The following is a 21,349-nucleotide window of genomic DNA, read 5'->3' as shown; positions in this document are numbered from 1 at the left end:
CTTGTCAATTTCAGGAACTCGCGTTTTCTCTCTTTTTTAAGCAAGTTTTGTTTATGGTCGCATAATCATAATACGAGAATTGCTTGTTTTTAAAAAATTTAAGTTAAGTTCTTATGTGTGTGTTTAGAAATATCTTACAATTAGAAGACATTAGGCTATGTGCCGTTTACATAGCAATAAAATAGTAAAAGTTACCCACATAAAGTATTTTCAGTTCTGATTTAGGGTCATATGTCTTTCAAAACATTAAGCATTCATCATTAAACAAATATATATAGCCTATATGTACATATTCATATGGCTGCACACCGTTATTGTATTCCTATATTTCAATTTATTTAAAGCAGTTGCTTGTGCGCTCCTCGGGACTGCAAATCCCGACATGACATGTTTTGTTTGGAAAACGCTACAAAGCAAAATTTGTGAATGACGGCCGTGGTTGGCCAATACCCAAACACTCTATGTTACTGTCTTACCAAATAAGGTAACCAAACTTTCAAGGACCAATAAAAGCCGAACACAGGCGGGGACTTAGAACTCGGTAGCACGTTGCGGCACGTTAAACGTGAAGGCTGCACTGCGGGATCTAATAATTGAAGAATATCAAATGAATTAGAAGGCCGTATAAATGATCTATTATTTAAAATGTATGTGACACACTGTAACATTTTAATTGAAATGTAATGTTTTCTCATTGTTTTTCTTTTGCATAGTTGTTACCCTACGAGCTAAAAACAAAACAGAAACGAGGTCCTGAATGTTTAAGCTACAGTGTTGTACATTATTTAACTATGCTTTGTGCATAGAATAATATACCTCTGGACACCACAGTTCTATACAGCGTGTTTTCATTAGGCTAATTCCTTTCTTGCGAGTGATGTATTTTCAACAATATATGCATGATAACTGTATTGCCATGTCTCTAGGTAGTGAGAAACAAATAGGTGGATAAACTTTTAATCCCCGAGGGGAAATTAAGGTTCAAACAGTAGAAACAGTAAAAGTCCAACAGTGGCCTTACGAGAGGAAAGGCAGCAAGGCCAGGTGAGAAAAGAATTAAGTAACTTTTAATTAATATGGCGGCATTTTTCATCTTACTATATTATAATAATTTTATATATGTGCTTTATTACACAGTTTGCCTGCAGTCTGTGCTGTGTTTTCAATGCGGATAAGCCGGGTATTGGATACTGGTTGTAACTGGATACAGTGTATATATAGTGACGTGAGGTGTCAGTTTCGTCACAGTATATACCTAAAATATTACCCGTCTGCCTTTTTGTGCGTAATCCAGCTCCGCAAATTATTACAGTTACTTTGCTGTCCATGATTTCTGAAGCAATGACAATAAACCGCTACAAAAACAAAACCCGTACATGAGTACAAGCACTACATTTCCCAATTGTCTCCTCGGCACGTCCAGAGACGCAATCACAGCTACGGTCTTGAAGTTGCGCAAGCACAGGTCGGCCCCTCGATATGAATATGCTACGCATAGATCGGCATCGTTCAGATTGACGGGAGAGAGTCCATCCAGTTTCCTTTGAGAGGAACCCTCTGTACAGTCAGTGCGCAGGCGCGGTATGACGGCCTCGGGGTCACGTGTCCCATGATCGCCCTGCTGTTTTGTTCGGCAGCCCCAGGCGCTGGACGGACTCAGCTGGCAGGAGGGACGCGGTGTTCGGTGCTGTGCTTCGTCCAGTTGGGCTTAACGGCTAAGCTCGGTAAATCCTTCAGGAAGCAAAGATATGTGAAATAAGGGGAATAAAAGCAAACTAGCAGTCATTGTTAACAAACAGAAGACAGCAGGTGACAGATTGGCTTACCCCCTCTGTCCCCCTGAGCGTCACCGCACGGTCAGTCCGTTATCCTGATCAGCAGTCCTTATAAATGGGAATTTAAATGCCGTGTTGGTGTCTCTGAGTCTCCGGTGTTTAAAAATGGGCTCGATACTCAGCCGCAGAATCGCTGGGGTGGAAGATGTAGATATCCAGGCTAATTCAGCCTACAGATACCCGCCTAAGTCTGGTAAGTGAGGCATTATTGCCATTATGCTTAAATCTTGTTAAATATGCGAAAAATAAAAGCAGCTTATCGGCACCGACAATTACTGTTGCACTGGAGGGTTAATAGATGCGCAGGTCTGTCCTGACAAGTCGCCCTCTTAAAATATGCGGTAACCTGGGGTGAACCTCCGTGATTATTTGCACATCCTCACCCCCGTTGCATCACCTATTTATTGCTGTTTTTTACTCTCATGTTCTTATATTGCACTGTCTTGCCTTTCATTTTACTGCCGTTTATCCTGCATTGCGCTGCAGTTTGTCCTATTGTCCCCCATGCACCTGTCCCCTCCCTTGCATCTGTGCCGTAACAATTTCACTGTACTCTTCCACACACGTGACAATAAAAACCTGAAACTTAAACACCATTCACAGACCATTCAGTATCAGGCCGATTACCTCCATTTCTACTCTTATTTGGCTGATGGTTTTTTATTACGATTTCTCAGGATGCTGTTGTATATCAAACCACTCATTACGGTGGTAACATCTTAACTACCAAACCAATTAACCGTTGGCCTTTTTTATTGCGGTACCATATAAATATTGCTTCTGTTGATTGACAAGAATGCTGTGCACATGTTTTCCCGACGAAAACATTTCGCTACAGACTTTATTCATGTTTATTAACTGATGATTTAAATGTGCGATCTATTGGCATACATATACCTTTACACAGTGCAGGTTGGTACCTGAGATTAATACTGTCTCAGCGAATGCAATGGACTTGTTAGTCTCAGAATACATCCTATGCTTTACTCATCAAATGGGCGTTAACTCATTCTTCATCCACTCTTATGTGTCAAGGGCTGATGTGATGTATTTCCACTGTACCAATGTGTCATGGAATGGCTAGACAAAACAATACAGACAGGCTCACTCTGGTGGTTTTTAGTTAAAGGTCTGGCATTTTTAAAAGGTCTGCCTTGTTAATGCCTTTCACATTGTCACGCACAGCATGAACTTGCAAATTACATCCTCCTGAATTTCCTCAAAGAGACCACAGTTCACACGGCCACTAAATTGTTGCAATAAAGCAACATTTTGCAGATTCATGCAACATTGGACAGCAATTGTGTCTGTGAATGGTTTAACTGTATAAGAGCTTCAGGTTCAAGAATTACCCTTGGGGGGAATCGGACACTATTACAGCCACGATAGTTTAGTGTACCAGTGCTGGATCAGTCGATGGTGCTTGTGGAACGGGACTGCTCACCGGGATTCATGAGCTCATTTCTCGTTTCTTCTCAAGGAAACTATTTTGCCAGTCACTTCTTTATGGGGGGCGAGAAGTTTGACACGCCCCACCCAGAAGGATATCTCTTCGGGGAGAACATGGACCTTAACTTCCTGGGAAACAGGCCAGTGCAGGTATATTTAAAGCACCCACGCTTGCATGCGGTCACTGGACTCACTGCCATGCAGTGAGCTGTCATCCGGCTGCTCTCACCTGCCTTAAGTCACCGTGTATTTGTGTATTTAATGACTGAGGTAATGTTGCTCCCTAAGCTGGACAAGTGATCATCACCGTTGATGTGTGAATCCTTTGACTAAAAAGAGCATGATGATTGGACTTCTGGGTCTGCTAAGTGGTTGGCTCCTCCCACCTTGTCCGGGTTAGATGTTCTCCACAAATCGCATGCTCCTCCCACGTGATGCAGTGGCCAAGCAGCCGCGTGATTGGACAGCAGCCCGTCTCATGTTAGAGGTTGTGTTTCTTAATCAGCTAGTGAGTCGGTTAGCTGTGCTCTGTTCAGCTGCAGTGCGTCAGATGAACTCGAGTGTGCATTTGCAGGGGGGACACTGTGTATTGCTCTCTGTGACACCCCCCCCGCCCCCCCCCCCCCCCCATCTGTGTGCTCAGTTTCCATACGTGACCCCTGCCCCCCACGAACCTGTGAAGACCCTGAGGAGTCTGGTGAACATCCGGAAGGACTCCCTGCGCCTGGTCAGGTGGGGGTCGCTTCTGCGTGGCTCACAGTCATGCTGCTGGGCCCATGCCCTTGACCACAGAAATGGGAACTGAGAGAGGGAGGGAGAGAGTGAGCGAGGGAAGGAAGTATTTCTGCTTCCTGTTTGACTTCTTGTTCAGTGTTGCAGCAACGAAAATCCCTCCAGCTTGGCAGCTGTTAGCAGTAACCTGTAGGTGGCGTGCCAGTTAAGAGCACCAGATTAGAGATTGACTGACAGTGGCTTGGCTCTGGCCCCATAGGTACAAAGAGGATGCAGAGGGCCCCACTGAGGACGGCGCTCAGCCCCGGGTGCAGTACTGCGTGGAGTTCACCTTCGACGCTGATGCCCGTGTGGCCATCACCATTTACTGCCAGGCGCACGAGGAGTTCTCCAACGGCACGGCCATGTGAGACCCCCGCGGGGAGATGGGGTGGGGGTGTGGCTGGGGGGGCGGGGTGTGGTTGGGGGTGGAGCCTGTGGAATTTTTGCGAATGCAGTATCGGCCATTCCCTGGAGCAGTTGGGGTTGAGGGCCATGCTCAGGAACCGACCCTGGGATTTGAAGCATCGACTTTCTGATTATGGACACAGCGTCCTAACCCGCCATGTTCCGTGTTCCGCTCAGCCTCAGACTGTTAGACAGAGAACAACAAGTTACCGACGCTAAAGGCTCCAGAGTGACTGTCTGTGATATGCGCTGTGTTTTAAAATTAGCCTGGATTTGTCACCGGGCTCCGTCATGACGACATCTTTTGAGGCACCACATCCCAGAATCGTGTTCTGTTCAGGAAACGTAGCTGCCGCCTTGGTAACAGTCTCCATGGATACTGTGGCAGTAGGGGATGTATTGTGTGGTAGATGCAGGGCTCTCGATAAGGAGACGTGCTAAGTAGCAGCAGTTTCTGTTTTTTGGCGGTAAAGTGAGAAGCTTTTGCTTGTTAGCTAATTGTGTAAAGGCTAGGCAGCGTTCGTAGCGGCCTCGGGGCCGTGGGGTCTGCGGCTACGCCTCCTCAAACCCTCCTTAGCCTCTTAAGCGGGGTGGTAGCTCTGCCAGACCAGCAGGGAGGTGACGGATGGGTGGATGGATGGTTGGAGCAGAGCTTCAGGCTAAAGGTGTTTTCAGCAGGATGGCAAGCTGCTCGTGTCGAGTACTCTGGCTCTCTTCCTAAATCCCGTAAATCCGGTTGAGCGGATTGATCTTCCCATTGCCCGTGACCATGTTCAGGTGTGTCGTCCTCCCCCCTTAGCGGCGGCCTCGTGTCCCCCGGTGCACCAACGGTGTCTCCATGTTTTTTCCCCCACCAGTTACACCCCGAGGTGTCCCACCATGCTCTCGGAGACGGTTCACTACAAGCGGGGCGTCAGCCAGCAGTTCTCCCTGCCGTCCTTCAAGATCGACTTCTCGGAGTGGAGCGAAGATGAGGTGGGTGGTCCTCGGGGGCCTGTCAGTCAAATGTGAAGGAGCCAATCCTCTGCCCCGTCTCCATGGATTCAAAGTGCCATTGGCTGTCAGTGCCATCCCATCCCGCCCCATGGAAGAGAAGGTGCTAAACGCCTAAACAGTAGAATAAAGCAGTTGTGTGTTTTGGTGGTGCCGTGCTGATGATGCCAGTGTGTCATTGTGCGTTGTGTGGTGGCCTTGGGTCCCCCTGCAGGCTGGGGACAGTGTCACTATGTGACAGGGACGGCCCAGCCCACTTTTATAATCACTCTTTGTCAGATGTTTTCCAAGAGCTCTACTTTCCAGAGAGACTCAACATAAAAACAAGCTCTGTTTTCTTTTTTTTGAAGATACTTAACTCCCCCGATAACATGGCCTACGAACGGTGCCATTTCACCGGAGAAGCCTCCTCAGAGGTAGCTGAGAGATTGCAGTTAGTCATACAGGAAGTGGGTGATGAGGAGACAATAGGCAGGCAGGTGGATCAGGCAGGGTTCTCATCCGAGCGATGAGTCAGACCATCTGCATGCAGGACACCAAAGACCTTCCACATTCCTAGCCTTGGGAAGTAGGAAGAGCCTGGCAGATGTCGTCCGCGGGTGCAAATTCAAGTTACCCTCATTCCTCAGAGTGGCTGCTTGTTTGATGGAGGGGCAGCGTATGGGCAGGGATCTGGGCCAGAAGACCCTGAGCACAGATCTGATGTCCTTCAACACTGTGGTCTGAGCTGCTGTTGTTGCTGAATTTGAGGCCGTACGCTCATCAAGGTCCTTCTCGTCTCCAGCTGAACTTCGACCTTGACAGGGGTGTCTTTCCCATGGTGATCCACGCCGTCGTGGACGAAGGAGACGGTAGGTTTTCTAGAATGTCCTCGCTGATCGCTGGGTGGGCGTCATGGTTACTTCTGCCATCTAAATGAGCCATTTAATTTTGTAGTGAGACACCCCCCCCCCCCCCAAACTCGTTAACCGTGTCCCGTTTTAATGAACCTCTCCCCCCCTTACAGATGGCCTGGGGCATTCGCATGTTCTGCTGGCAGCTTTCGAGAGAGTAAGTCCTCCTTTGGGCGCTCACACCCCGCGCCGTTCAGCCGGCCGCGACGCCCTTTTCGCCATTTCTCTAAATCGCACCTCTGAGCAGGATAATTGGCTGTGGGAACGGGCTGTGGATCTGAACCTGTTCCTCCGCTCTCTTGGCAGCATGTCGACGGAAGTTTCTCAGTGAAGCCTTTGAAGCAGAAGCAAATTGTGAGTAATCCTGCCATGTGCCCTGTCCGCTGTTCTGCATACTGCCACTAGGGGGCCTTTCCTTCCCCGCCCCATTCGCCTGTCTGCGGCCTCCTGTTCCCACCTGTTCCCTCTAATCATCGTGTGCATGTGTACAGGGAAGGGGTGATTTTTCCATTAGGCCTTTTGTTCCCCGGGCCATAAACGATGTGGGCGGAGCCTTGGTTAAACATCAGTAGGGCTCTGCATTGGCTTATGGCTCCTGGTGAAAATGGATGACGAACATTAGATGGAGTGAGAGGTGTTTACAGGAGGCTGCCGTCGAGTGCAAACCCCAGCGTCAGCCTCTCAGCGTGTCGTAAGGGCTTTTTAACCCCCTGCGCCGCTGTTTCAGGTGGACCGGGTCAGCTACCTGCTACAGGAGATCTACGGGATTGAGAACAAGAACAACCAGGAAACGAAGGTGGGCGGAGTCACTGTGGCGCAGTGTAATAATACAGTGAAACGATACAGGCTGCTGAAATATACCCCTCCCGTGTGTGTGCGTGTGTGTGTGCGCTTGTGTGTGTGTGTGTGCGCTTGTGTGCGTGTGTGTGTGTGTGTGTGTGTGTGTGCGCCTGTGTGTGTGTGTGTGTGTGCGCCTGTGTGTGTGTGTGTGTCTCTCTGTACTTGCCTGTCTGTGTGTGTCTATGTGTGCATGCATGCATGTGTCTGTCTGTATGTGTGTCCATCTGTCTGTGTGCCTGTATGTATGTCTCTGTGTGTATGTGTGTCCGTCTGTCTGTGTGCCTGTATGTATGTCTCTGTGTGTATGTGTGTCCGTCTGTCTGTCCGTGTCTATGCTTGTGTCTGATTGTGCATGTGTCTGTGTCTCTGTCTATCTCTGTGTCTGTCTGTCTCTCTGCGCGTGACTGGCAGCCATCGGACGACGAGAACAGCGACAACAGTAACGAGTGTGTGGTGTGCCTGTCGGACCTGCGCGACACCCTCATCCTGCCCTGCAGACACCTCTGCCTCTGCAACTCCTGCGCAGACACGCTGCGTTACCAGGCCAACAACTGCCCCATCTGCCGGCTGCGTGAGTCACGGCTGCGCCGCAGTCGCCGAGCCCTGCGTCCAGCTGCTGATGATTAGGAGGATTAGTGGGGAGACGGGGACCCCTGCTGGTGGAGAGGCATCTTTAAAAAAGCACCCTGAATGGCTAGGAGGCCCACTGAATTCTGGGAAATGTTTAACGTGGCTTGATGTTTCAAAGGCTGCTTGGAGCTGTGCATTTAATAGATTAATAGTGATTGACAGGGTCCTGGTCAGAAGTCAGCTGCTGTTCTCGGCCTCCCTAGCATTCCGGGCCCTGCTGCAGATCCGCGCCGTGAAGAAGAAGCCGGGGAGCCTCTCGCCCGTGTCCTTCAGCCCCGTGCTGGCGCAGTCCATGGAGCATGACGACCACTCGGTGGGCGCTGCGGGAGGGAGGCTGCCGCCGTCACGTGACCGGGGAGAGCCCTGTGAGATCTCCTCTCCATCTCTCCCACAGAGCGCGGAGAGCGTGCCCCCGGGCTTTGAACCCATCTCCCTACTGGAGGCGCTCAATGGGCTGCGAGCCGTGTCCCCCGCCGTGCCGTCGGCCCCCCTGTATGATGAGTTGGGCTTCTCTGGCGGGCTGGGGGTGGAGCGCTCGCTTAGCTCCCCGGAGCACATCGGCGACAGTGGCGGCCAGCCCAAGAACAAGGCCAGCAAGTCTCCCGACAGGTGGGAGGCCTTAGCGTTTGCCCTGTCTGCTTCCTGTTTCCCACAGATTTTTGTTTTACAGGGTGGTTTGGGGAAGCTCATTAATATTCATGAGAGAGGCACTACCTGATTGGCTAGTGAATTCCTTAGACAGGATGCCTAAGAAACCATGCTAATCGCTAACTATCAGAACCCATAAGTCAGAATACTATTAGCCTATGACAAGGAAAATGGAATCTACTGCAACTGCGTTCAAATACTTAAAATTGCTTCGCTGATGAATATTAATGAGTTTTCCCTGTAAAATGTTTGCCCTGTCCACTTCCTGTGTGGCTGCACCCTAAATGCTTATGGGGGGGGCAGCTCTGAGCGTGTCACGCCTCTTCACAACCCCCAGTGGCACGCTGAGGTCACCATCATCCCCGATCTGCGAGGAGGATGAGGAGAAGCTGGCAGAGCAGGTGGAAGGCCAGCCTGACACAGTGCGCCCTGGCAGCCCGGCCCCCCCGGAGGTGAGCCCCCCCCCCCACCGCTATGCTCTGTGTTTCATTCCTTCTTTAACAGTCTTTGTTTCTCTCGCGTCCAGGTGGCAGCGGCTGAGGAGCCCGTGGATCCTGTCACCCTGGATGAAGGTGAGGGGCATCATCATCGCCAGGTCAAAGGTCACATTGTCATTACCCCCCCCACCCCGCTCAGAGCCTTCTTAATCTCCCTCAAGCTGTTATAACCACTTTCTCCCCCCCCCCCAGACGAATGCCCCCGCTCTGCGGGTGAGATCTTCCAGGACTGCGTCAGCGAGCGCAGTAGCCTGACTAAGCCCGAAAGCGCCCCACAGGGGGAGCCGTCCCCCCCAGGTGAGCCCCCCCGCCCCCGTTCCCGCCTTTTGTATGCCTGCTTTTTCATGTCTGTGATCTCCAGTGGGATATCACCATAAGTCAGAGCCTTCTGGGCCACTCTCTCTGCGCACCCCCCCCCATTCCTAATGTAACCCCTCCCACAGTGTCTAACACTTTGCTCGCCCCTCCCTGCTGTCTGCCCCCCCCCCCCCCCACCTATCTGCAGCCCTGTCCGCTGACACCTGCTCTGTCCCTATTAAGGACTAACGCCGGTAGGTGTCCCAGTTCTGATCCGGTTCCGATCCGGTGCATAACAAGCTGCTACTGCTGCTTGGCTTGCTTGCTCCTGTGCCTTGCAGGTGCTTCCTGTTGTACCTTCATGCCTTCTCGTGCCTTGCCCGCCCCCCCCCCCCCCCCCCCCCGCAGGGTCATCAGAGTCCATGGACAGTCTGAAGAGCCACAGCACCAGCAGCTCCAGCCAGCCCCTCCTCTGCCCCCCCGGCAGCCTGCGTGTGGAGGACGAGCACCTGGGCCCTTAGTGTGTCCATGCGCACGCACACGCGCTCACACGCAGACTGCCGCCCCCCCCCTGCTGCTTGGCCTTCAATTACAGTGAGATGTGGCGTCCCTGACAGCCCCGCACACTGCTGTGGTGTTAAAGGGCCTGCCCCCCCACCCACACCCCAAGCCCCACACTATGGTACGGAAAGGCCCTCTGGCCCAGTGTTCCCAGTTTGGCTTGAATGGTGACCTGTAGCTCAGTGTGTCAGCACAAGAAACCACGGGTCTGCACCCTGAAAGCACTGGCCTCTTTAACATTGTTCCTACTACTACCGCTACTACAACTATTATTATTATTATTATTATTATTATTATTATTATTATTATTATTATTGTTGTTGTTGTTGTTGTTGTTGTCGTCATTGTTAGTGTCATTATGCCACCCTATTTTCTCCCAGTAAGGGTCACACTCATTAATTATAAATGTATTGAAATTAACTGGAATAGGAACTAATGAACTCCCGATGTTATAGTCTTGCCAGTTATCTGTGTTTGACACTAAACACATTTCTAATTTTATTTAGTTGCAACATTTCTAACTCGTTCTAGGAGCATATATGGCTTGAAGGAATCAACGTTAATATTGCCTGAGAAATGAGCCACAGCCACTTTTCGCTGTTTCTTGAGGCTGAAGGTGGATATTTTTTGTAAAGTTTCCTTTAAGGAGACGGCGCTGGCGGAGCGCAGTGATTGAGGACGCTCTCTGTGGCCTTAATGTCATGTAATAGGTGTCAGAGGCGAAATGTGCGAACGCTACGGACCTCATGCATGAACGTCTGATCTCACACTTACCCGTTAGATTCCAGATTTCTGTGTCGGGAGGCTGTTCTGCTTGTTAATATGGCACAGATTTAGTGGCGTTTCTTTGTAATCGTGTTCGGAGCAGAGCCGCGTTAACGCGATGCAGTCGGTTCTCCTTAGAGAAGCCCGGATCCAAAGAGCGCAGCTGGGCTCTGCTTGTTTCGGGGACCTTTGTGCTGCATGCTCCTGCTCCTCCTTTCACTCCTGTTCCAGGCACCTTTAAGCTATACGATCCTGCTCCCCTTTTTTGGTGCTCTCGTTTTTACTGCAATCGGAGCGCAATTCACGTAATTAAAGCGACTGGAGCCCTCTGCCTTTAGATGTTACGCGTGCGTCATTGTATAACGCCAGAAATACAGTATCTAGTTCAGGTGTTTGGATAAGTGACTTAAAACATTTCCGTTTAATGACGCATTAATATTACCTTATCTAGTTGAGGTATCTGCTGTTTAATGCATTAAAAATATGAAGTCTGGGTGCCGCCGCTCCTCCGCAGGTTCGGCGGCGTTTGCCTTTGCTTTAGTCTGGTTAACTCGCTCGTGTCTGCTATAAGCGACGTGTCGGGATGCTTTTGGGCAACCTAAGCAGCTGGGTCCCCAGGGGCCTCCACTGTTAAATTTAAAACCTCCTCTTCCGCTTCTCCATTGATCTGTGCCTTGTGTTTCTTCAGCGTTAGTTACTGACCTGGTATCCAGGAGAGTGCCCTGCTCTTTACTCATAATTTCAATCGCAAATTAAAATATTTAATTTGCAGCACTACATAAATAATGGAAAACTGGACTGGTGACCAGTAAATGCTCATGTCTGTGCCATCATTGCTCTGAACACTAAATACGCACTTTGCTGTTATAACTTATGTGCGATGCAATGTTTGCAGAATGTGTAGACTATAAGGAAACTACGGTCTAGGTCATTATGCAGCGTTAGGTGAAATTTCCGGAGATTATTGCATAAAATGCCTAATTTTACTGGAGTACTTGTACATTCAGTTGTGTATATTGTAAAGTAACAAACGCATCTTCGAGAGTAGTTAAATGCAATTGCTGCACAGACTTGTATAAAGTTTGTCTTGCTGAATAGGTAGAACTTTGTCTCGTAATTACAACCGCTCAAATAACTAACTGAATTGATAATGGTCTATTAGTTGTAATATTTGACACATGCAGGCGTTTCGTATATGATCATGGCCACTTCGTTGTGTAAATGTAAAGATTACGGTGAATATTCCAGTTTTAGACGATTAACTGTGTTTTTATTTCGATATGACTTTTAAATCACATCTTGTTGGTTATTCGCTTTCAAAGGTAAAAGGCAATGTCTTTGAATATGTTCTTGGTGCGAATTAGATGGAAATAATCTCTACATGAATGATCCACACTGTAAAATGTGAAGTCTGCGTAATGAAAATGTGCGGATTCAGTGTCCTGAGCCCTTAATTTATCTTGTCCTCGTCCATTTCCAAACAGGCTAACAATAAAGGAATATACGTATTATGCAATGGTATGACTGGTTATTTTGCTATCGGTGGCCTATATAAAATGTTAATCTTTTCTTGACTTAAGGTTTTGTCACATCGTGTGTTAGGTTTGGGTCCTTCTGGAATCTTCTGCTAAACCAAACCGGTTTGGGTGGTCGGGAGGGGGCAGTCTTTACCTGCCTGATACAGATGGAGCATGGCATGGGGGTCCCAACTTGCGGTGGGCGCCGGCATGTAACGCTGAACAAGTCACATCCAATTTGGCCTGTCAAATAACGCAATCGACGTATTCCGTATCGTGCGATCAGTAAGCAAGATTAAATTAATCCTCTTTTGTTAAGGTAATATTTAGACCAATGCGTACCCACTCAACCCGCAGGTTAATCTGCAGTAGTAGGGAAAGTAGGATAGTAGTAGGGACGTTAGAAGCACATCTGTGGCGATATTTTTCGCTTTTGTATTTACACCGAATATGTATTTCTTTCCCAGTAGTTAAAAATAACCGTTATAGATATTGCGATTCTTAAAGCAACCCTACCAAAATGTCTTCCCGGCGCTTCATGTTACAGGAAAAATACTTCTAACGTTCAAGGTGCGACTAGTCCGTGTAGTTCGGGGGATTAGTGATATCTTTCATGCACTTGTGTTTCTGTTAAACTGTACAATAGCTGTGTTTGGTGGTGGGAAAGCGGGGCGTGTGGCGCGGTTTTTTGCCGCCTGCTGTTCCGCCGGTGGGGGCGGCTTTGTGCACCCATTCCCGCCCTCAATCTGTGTTTATACAGGGGGACATTCATTAACATCGCCTATACATCACTGCCGAAGCCGCAACCATAAAACAGGCCTCGTACCCATTCGCTAATATGTTCTAACCAGTAAAACACGCACAAAATATGTACAAATGCATTTGTTTTGATTTGTAAACCCGACACCGAAAATGGACTGATGGACGGATGAACACCTACTTACACTACAGTGCTAAATATCTTATTTAGATTGTTTTAACTGTTTGTAATATTTCATAGTTATTTTATGTTTTTACTTTTTGGGTTATTCAATGTTTTAATATCCTATAAGCCTATTCTAGCGATAAATACAGACTTAGTCGTGGCGTGGAGTTAAAAGTCAACATAACTGCGTATTACATGCACCTACAGACGAACACGAACATTTTTATCTGTGTATGATGAGTTCTGTATGTATGGAATTATACGATATGCATATTATATATCCCATAAGTCTATCTTCCAGTATTACTCTTTATTAATAAAAATTCTGTATGCGTTACACCATCGAGGAAATAGCTGCAGAAAAAAACGTTTGATTTAACTGATTGTTACTTTATTATGGCCGCATACAGACCAGATGAGAATTGTGTTACACAGCCTTATGTTACAGATGTGTGGAAGTCCATTTTATCAGCACGGTAGGTTGGCGTGATGTGCGCTGGTTTTCCCGGGACAGTGCGGTCCGGCAGAGCAGATCCCAGCCGCTTGTAACCGGAGACGCGGAAGGTGAAACCCGGAGCCGATCGGCAGCCAATCAGCGGCCCGCGATCCGTTTAAAGGGCCCATAAAGAGAGGCAATCGGACGGATTCTTCACATCTGAGCCCTGGAGGCGCAAGCAGGGAAACGCATCACTGATCTCTGACAAGCGCCCTATTTGTCATCTGAACGTATTTTTCTGACTGTTTTTGGGGACCAACTGTTTAGAGACAACATTTTAAACTGCCGGTAAGGAACCAGCCCGCACCTCATCACCGCAACTCTTGAGTCAGGTAAGTTAAATTAGATAAAATGCAACAGGTTGGAAAACGCTTAGACACTATCGATGTTACAAGGCAGGTATTTGCTGGAGGAAGCTAAATCTATTTCGAATAATACTTCAAACTGTGGACAGTTCATCACCAAATCGGATTGGATTCTTTTAGGGAAAATAGGCCTATTTACTCTGCGGAAAGTGTAGCTCTGAGATGGGGGGTGTTTTTAATGAGCGCCCTGTCTCCGTTTGAGGTTGGTATGAAACCTTTCGCCTGATTCTCATGGCAGGTGTCTGTGGATCAACAAGAGGATCTCGTGCCCACATTTCGGGATTTCTGGGAATCTTCTCGGAGCTGCTCTGCCATGCCCGTTCTCACCAGTGCGCAGCTCGCCTCCCAGTTTCAGGGGCGCTGGACAGCTCTCCAGCCCGAGGGCGACTCGGATTCGGCTGGCTCTCTCCCGCTGGACGACAGCCTGACGAGTCTCCAGTGGCTGCAGGATTTTTCCATCCTGAGCGCCACGCTGGAAAGGCTGCCCCCGCACCAGGCGCCCCCCTGCCACAGAACGGACGCCCCTGCCAGTCCAGCAGCGGGTGACACGGCGGCCACGGGCACGCCCCGCGCCCTTGGCAGCCCCATCAGCGCCAGCGCCTCCGCGGACGGCTGGCAGTGCCCTCAGGCGCCGGCGGAGGTGGACTACAGGACGGACCCGCGAGTGAAGCCCCCCTACTCGTACGCCACGCTCATCTGCATGGCCATGCAGGCCAGCAAGAAGAGCAAGATCACGCTGTCAGCCATCTACAGCTGGATCACGGACAACTTCTGCTACTACAGATACGCTGAGCCCAGCTGGCAGGTGAGGCCTTCGTGGGAGAGGGATGTCATGGGGGGGGGGGGGGGGTCCTAATTAAACATGTATGAGCCTGCCCTGAAGTTCAACTTCCACCAGGTATAGGCGGCTCCACCCGGGGATTATCGTTCAGTCGGGAGAAACGAGGTCACAAACCGTGCAGTTCATTACCGCGAGCTGTCCTGCTCGATCGATAGGCCTTGATTACCTACAAGCTTCTTCAGAGACGACCGCTCCCTCAAATTGCCTGTCTGCAGGCACTAAGCCCGAGGAATTCTGGTTAAAGATGCATGAGGTGATCCTGGCCGGGGCATGCGAGCGTACGACAGGTGGACGTCGGGTTTCGGCCCCGGCAGGTGTCTGCGGGCCGGTGCTGCGCGTCCTTAAAGGAACAGTGCCTCTGATTTGCGGCTCCTGCGCTCTTTCAAAAGTAGTATTATATGGATGATGCGAAGGAGACGAGCATGACTATGAGCCACATTTCAATCACCGTGGACTGTGAAACAAAGATCCCACAAGCACCTGTCAGGCTTGAACAGCACGTGTAAGTGGCGTGTCGAGTCTGCGGTTTTCTCTGTGCAAATGCCTCCTTCCGACGTGTTTCGTTACATCGCCTGACCGTCAGCCAGGAACGCGAGATCGTCCTTGACCCAACACACGTCTTCATCTTTTGTCGCGCCGTCTTAATTACGCTGTCGTCTTGCAAGTGATTGAAGAGGAGGGGCGAGAACGGGGACTGGACGTGTTCGTGATTAGCTTTCGGGAGGGAGGAGAATCGGCTTGTTTTCTTTTGGACGGGTACTCGCTGTTTACGGATCTGACTGTTTTATGCGCTCAGATTAATGAATCTTCAGTGCTTGCGGTCAGTCTGTGGTATCGATCGTCACCAGTTGGTCGATATAATACAAACACCATTTTCGATAAAACCGAATATAAGATGAAGATAGAAGACTGTGACATTTAGACCAATGTAATTGTATAATTGCTGTTCCCCGCGACCCTGACTGTGGTAAGTGGTTAGTAGATGAGTGGGTGGCTGGATAGATGGATAATCCATGTTTGCTGAGCCACTTGCCAGGTAATTTGTCAAAAGCAGTATTTTAAGGGTAGTTTCCTAAAGGAACATGCTGGAGTTTATGCTGCTGTTTGACAAACGCAGTACTGGACATGAGGCGGATCTTTGAGGGGCGTTTTCCTCTGAGCACAGGACAGCCTCTTCAGGGCTCTCTCTGGCTGTTACCCAAATGGAAGCTTTGTTAGTTCAGTTGATGCTAATGGTGTGCCCCCCCACCCCCCCACAGAACTCCATCCGCCATAACCTCTCCCTGAACAAGTGCTTTGTGAAGGTTCCCCGGCAGAAGGGAGAGCCGGGGAAGGGTGGATTCTGGCAGATGGACCCCCAGCACGCTGACATGTTTGTCAACGGCGTCTTCAAGCGCCGCAGGCCGGCCTCCAGCCACATGGGGGCGCAGCGGCAGGGCAGGGAGGCTCCCCCTGTTGGCCGCCAGCTGGCTGTGGGGGTTCCAGTACTCGGCAGTAAACGCAAACACCCAGCACCTGGCAAGGCTGGGAAATGTGGACGGAGCTCTGGACCCCCCCAGCCAGCGTCAGAGGCGAAGGAGATGGGGGCCCTCAAGGGGGATTTCAACTGGGCCCCCTCCTTCGATGACGTCATGGGCGGAATGGGGAGTACCTTCGAGGACCTGGACCTCAACCTGGCCCTGAACTCCATGGGCTGCGAACTGGACACCTCTCTACAGGATCAACATCATGGCTCCGGGGGGCGCTGGTGCCCCACCGGGTCTGAACACGCCTGCGAGTACGTGGAAATAAGCGGTGTGCCGGGCGGTGCCGCCGACGACCCCCAGACCCAACTGGAGGAGCTGACTCTCTTTCTGGAGCTGCCACACCCATGGGAGGAGCTTAAGGAGGAGGCCACGCCCCCTGCGCTGGACCACGGCTTATGCGAGGGCTTCTTTGCTGACACACAGCCCTGGGGCAGGGTGGAGTCGTACCTGTGACACCAGCCTACCTTGCCGTGCCGCTGCAGACACTCAGAAGAGCTACAGACTCCTGTTTGCTACATTAGCATTATATCTCCGTACATAACGAACATCTCGGTTTACCTTTTTACATATGTCTGATGTATTAACGCCGAGGCTTTTATACATGTCCAGTTTTATTTCTCTTTTTTGCCCAAAAAAGAATAACATGACATATAATTTATAGTGCAAACAACTAATGAATTATTGAAAATATTTTGTTGGGGGGAAAAAATGATATGGAATATTTAGGTATTTTTAGGCACTGGTTTAAGACAATTATGGAGGTAACTAAATAAGGGAAAATGTCCTCCAAACGCAAAGGAAAAAACAATAATAATAATAATAATAATAATAATAATAAAGTCTTAAAGGAAAAAAATGTCACACCTGGAAGTAGGCAATGTATAGAGCTTCTCAGGGGTGTGGCCAGAGATTTTGGGCCCCAACCCAGATCTATTGAATTTTGTTCCAGGACCCCCCCCCCCCCCCAACACCCCTGCTCCTGTATTCAGGACCAATATCACACAGTTCTACCTGTACTTAAGAGTTTTAAAGATCCTGCTTTTGACAATTTTGGTGGATTTCCATTTTTTAAAAGATTTTTAAAAATCAGTATTCTTTTTTTATACGTGTGCATTTTCTTTGGTTTTCTATGTGTTCAGATACACTGAAGTTATTTTCGTGACTCTCGATTTTACATTATTTTGTTTTCACGTAGTGATGAATAATTCAAATAAATATGCTGGCCATTTGTAGTGCAAGGAAGACCAGTATGATTATTAAAACTATATTTTAATCTGTAATTATAAATATTCATCGATGTTTGTCTGCTTTTTTAATTGCAAACAAATCACGTGTCTCTGAGTTCCCAAACCATGGCTCGTCATATGCAGACCCAATGGTGCTAGATTTTAAAAGGGGCTTTTTCTCCCCGTTTTTCTCTGAGAAGCCCTGAAATGACTTTAAAAAAAAAACACAGTGGAATGTTTAATGGTGTTCAGCTGATAAGGACAGGATCCCTACAGGTGCTGTTTTACATTGAGTCACATTATATTACATTTTTGCATCCCCTCAGGCTGTACAAAGGGCAGCTATGTAATAAATACACCTTTAAAGCCTCCTTCCCTGTGCTTCAGTTCATGTGAGGGAGATGAAGGCACATTTCATCTTACTACCCATAAAAGACACAGGGGTCACCAGAGGGGGTGACCCCCAAAGGGGCACCCTCATAACATATTAATGGGCGAATGAAGAAATAAATCTGAGACGTTTTATCTTTAAGAGGAAACGAAGCTCCCAGTTATGGGTGTTCAAACAGCTGCGTGCCTCTGTGCCTGCATTACTGTGATGGACAGCCAGTGTTTAGGATGGATCCCCCTGAAAGTGGCAGCAGGGACCTCAGACGGGGACTCTGGAGGACACATCCATCTGCTCAGCACCTTCTGAAGTAGCAGGTACCTGGAATTAGTGAGGAAAAAGCCAGAAGTAGCTGGAGGAGCCATGTGCTGGCTGGTATGTCATATGTCAGTGTATGACAGTGATCGTCTCCTGTGAGTTGTCTGAGAAGGACCTGTGAGCAAGAGGTGGTGTTATCACTGACGTGTGACCGTAGCTGCCTCCCAGGCAGGCTGGGTGGGGGGTGGGGGATGGCTTCCATGCGGGTAGCAGACAGACAAACAAACAGACAGATGGATAGTGCCTACAGGTACCTGTCTGGAAGAAAATGTTTGAGACACACACCTGTCTGTCTGTCACCTCTCTCTCTCCCGGAGCCAAATCTGTCTCCTTCCTTCTTTCAGTGACTCATTCTTGCGACTCTCTCTGAAAAAATCTCGGCTTCCTGTCTTTCAAATGTAAAAGTGAAAATAATGCGATGCAAATGTCCCCCTTCGGTCAGTCATGCTTCAGTAGGTGCTCTTCTCATGGTCTTAGTCATGTATGGCTTGTTCTGGGAATGTCATTTATTAAGCGCCTGTCCCTTTAAGACATTAAGCAAACAAATGATTCTTAGGTGCAGGGTTCTCTGCAGTCATAACCTTGCCTGTCTATGCATACCTTTACCCTGTGTATTCGGGGTGCCGGGGAGTGTTCCGTGGGGGGGGACCGACTGCTGGACCTGTCACTAAACGTGGGGGTGAGAGAGAGGCTAGGTAGGGCTCACGTACGGGGCGGGGCGGGGGGGGGGGCACTGAGATGGCTGTCTACATTTCAGACATTGAAATGTAACCTTGGGTTGACCTTGGGCAGCCAGATATGTCGCGTAAAATAAAAAGGCTTCCATTTACAGACAGTATAATGTGTGTGAGGTGGGGGTCACAGAGACAGGCAGTGAGAGGAGGGTGAAAGTATATTAGTGGCTACTGATTCCCAAAGGTGGTTTTTGCAGGGCGGGTGTGTCTTCTGTGAGGAGGGCAGTCATTCTGATCAGCCTTCGGGGAGGGGTGGGGAGCGGGGCGGGGCAAGAAATTATCCTGTAAGATCTGCTGCATTGGCGTGGGGCAGTTTGAGCCATGATGATAACACTATCACACCAGCCCGCCATCTGCACAGGCCCGGTTGGCACAGGAATGCCCCCCCCCCCAAAAAAAAAGGTGGCAGCGAGGACACACTGACCCTGTATCTGTTTAGGGACGTCTGCAGCCAGCGATTACACAGACTAGGAGCACACACCAGCCAATAGCAGCATGCGTTACAAAGCCGTCAACGAGGAAGAGGATGTTTATAAATGACAGAGGGAGAAGCACGTGACAATCAGGGTCGATACTGAAGCATGTGGGTTAATAATAATGCTAAAACTATCGGGAAATATTTCAATAAACTGTAATAAATAAGATACAAACAAGGGAAGGGCTACAGAATTACAAAGTTGCTTGTCCTGTGTTGGGTGACGGGGGTCTGGAGTCTGTCCTAGAAGCTAGTCACAAGGATGGGAATAAGCCAGTATTGGGAATTCACACCTATGGGCTACTTGGCAACTCCAGTTCACTTAATTGTGTATTTAGATTGTGTGGGGAAACTGGAGAAAATCCCTCAATGACAGGGAAGAGCGTGCAAACTCCTCCCCCCCACAGGGAGCCATGGCAGAGACTCGAATGCTGGCCCCAGAGGTGTGAGACCGCTGTGCAAATCACTGCACCACCACATCACCTTTTCTAAATGGATAAAAAAAATACAGTTAAGAAAAACTATAAATATTGTGCCCATTAATAAAATCTGCAACATGCTTTGTCCAATTTGAGGACATTAGTGCATACTGTGCACAATGTATTCATGAAGAATACTCTATTTATTAGACATTTCGCTGTACAACTTTCAGTCTATCCCTGGAGCTGAAATTAATATACATAAAACATAACAATAGTAATGTATCCTTGAAACAAAAAACTAATAAAACCACGCTGAAAACGAACTAAAACTAAACCATATTTCAAAAAATACAAAAATAACTAAAACCTAAATTTAAAATTCAAAACTATTACAGCACTGCTAGGAATATGATCATGGATAACATTAAAATTAGTGGGTTTCTGTCAGGATGTCCTCCCTGTTTGTTTGTTGCACTTCTGAAGAAGGCAGATGGTTGGCTGATTGGTTGCTGGTCACGTGACTAGTCACATGATACACGTGAAAGCCAAGTGGCACCTGACAGGTGGTGGGAGGTGCTAATGTAACTGTCAGCCTAGAGAGTCAGACCAGTAGCATGAAATTGCCCTTGTCGATGTTTACAAGCCGCCAGGAAGAGGAACCTGTGAAATACAGAGCAGCCCCCACTGGAGACCCTGATGGCTTTACGTGTTTGTTTTTTTAAAGCATAAAAAGTGATCAGGAATCCATTCATCACCTAAGTGTGGTTTCCACGTCTGCTTTGCTGTGATTCATGCTCACGGAGTTACCATCAATACTGTAATTCATATCACACACATGTACATGTATAAGGGTGGGCTAACATTAAAGGTCACAACACTTACACCGTACATGTATGTACAGATTGGTCACATGTCACTGCTGGGAATCCCCAGCAGAGTGGATAGATGCACAGGGGACTGGCGTGATTAACATGTTTACCATGTGCACGCTGTCAGCATGGTGTCCCCCCCCCCCCCTGTGTGAGGCTGCTAGCTCATGGTGGGACTCAGTGAAACACAAACAGCTTACAGCCAGACATATTTCTTACCTGCTTGGGGTGTGACTATCAGTGTCCTTCACTGCCTTCATTACTGCAATTTGCCTTGGTTTACCACGATTCACCACGATTTACCATGATTTACCATGATTTACCATGTAGCCTCCTCGTTTATTTTCTGCAGATTCTGCCACTGTCATCTGTTGTGAATGGGAAAGTCAGAGGAGGTCTTGTATGCTACAGGCTCCGTGTGCCCAGCCAGCATCAGGAGACCACACCTGGACCCCCTCAGGCATGAAAAGTGCTCCCATTGTGACAGACTCTCAGATTCCTTCCTCGTGTGTCTAATTGCAGCAGCCGTATCCCTCACCTGTGCAATGGGAAGTGTTAATTAGCACGACAGAGCAAAATAATGCCGGCACCATCAATGTCCCATCAGCTTCCTGTGGAATTATAATGGTCATGTGGTTCTGTGGGTTGTAAGCCCTTTCT

The 21,349-nt window shown here is 48.7% G+C and overlaps 2 protein-coding genes across 4 annotated transcripts; both read left to right on the top strand.

Moving 5' to 3' along the window:
• Nucleotides 1-1,529: 1,529 nt before the first annotated feature.
• On the top strand, nucleotides 1,530-12,098 carry mgrn1b (mahogunin, ring finger 1b). Of its 3 annotated transcripts, none has more exons than XM_072704760.1 (16): nucleotides 1,530-2,028; nucleotides 3,316-3,434; nucleotides 3,928-4,016; nucleotides 4,276-4,422; nucleotides 5,321-5,438; nucleotides 6,241-6,307; nucleotides 6,463-6,506; nucleotides 6,656-6,703; nucleotides 7,077-7,145; nucleotides 7,601-7,760; nucleotides 8,023-8,428; nucleotides 8,805-8,919; nucleotides 8,994-9,039; nucleotides 9,157-9,261; nucleotides 9,470-9,515; nucleotides 9,670-12,098. In XM_072704760.1, the coding sequence occupies exons 1-15, from the start codon at nucleotides 1,941-1,943 to the stop codon at nucleotides 9,508-9,510; spliced, it is 1,662 nt and encodes a 553-aa protein (XP_072560861.1). In that variant the 5' UTR covers nucleotides 1,530-1,940; the 3' UTR covers nucleotides 9,511-9,515; nucleotides 9,670-12,098. The 3 variants fall into 3 exon arrangements, with proteins under 3 accessions (XP_072560861.1, XP_023677795.1, XP_023677796.1); XM_023822028.2 differs by lacking the exon at nucleotides 9,470-9,515 and having other exon boundaries at nucleotides 1,532-2,028; nucleotides 8,023-8,132; nucleotides 8,214-8,428; XM_023822027.2 differs by lacking the exon at nucleotides 9,470-9,515.
• A 115-nt stretch (nucleotides 12,099-12,213) lies between these two features.
• On the top strand, nucleotides 12,214-17,702 carry LOC111849287 (forkhead box protein J1-B-like). Its single transcript, XM_023822029.2, has 3 exons — nucleotides 12,214-13,857; nucleotides 14,129-14,695; nucleotides 15,991-17,702. Exons 2-3 carry the CDS (start codon nucleotides 14,204-14,206, stop codon nucleotides 16,708-16,710), a joined length of 1,212 nt encoding a protein of 403 aa, XP_023677797.1. The 5' UTR covers nucleotides 12,214-13,857; nucleotides 14,129-14,203; the 3' UTR covers nucleotides 16,711-17,702.
• The last annotated feature ends 3,647 nt before the right edge of the window (nucleotides 17,703-21,349 follow it).

The sequence above is a fragment of the Paramormyrops kingsleyae genome, chromosome 22 (assembly GCF_048594095.1).
Source record: "Paramormyrops kingsleyae isolate MSU_618 chromosome 22, PKINGS_0.4, whole genome shotgun sequence".
Lineage (NCBI taxonomy): Eukaryota > Metazoa > Chordata > Actinopteri > Osteoglossiformes > Mormyridae > Paramormyrops > Paramormyrops kingsleyae.
This window is presented reverse-complemented; position numbering and strand designations above follow the sequence as displayed.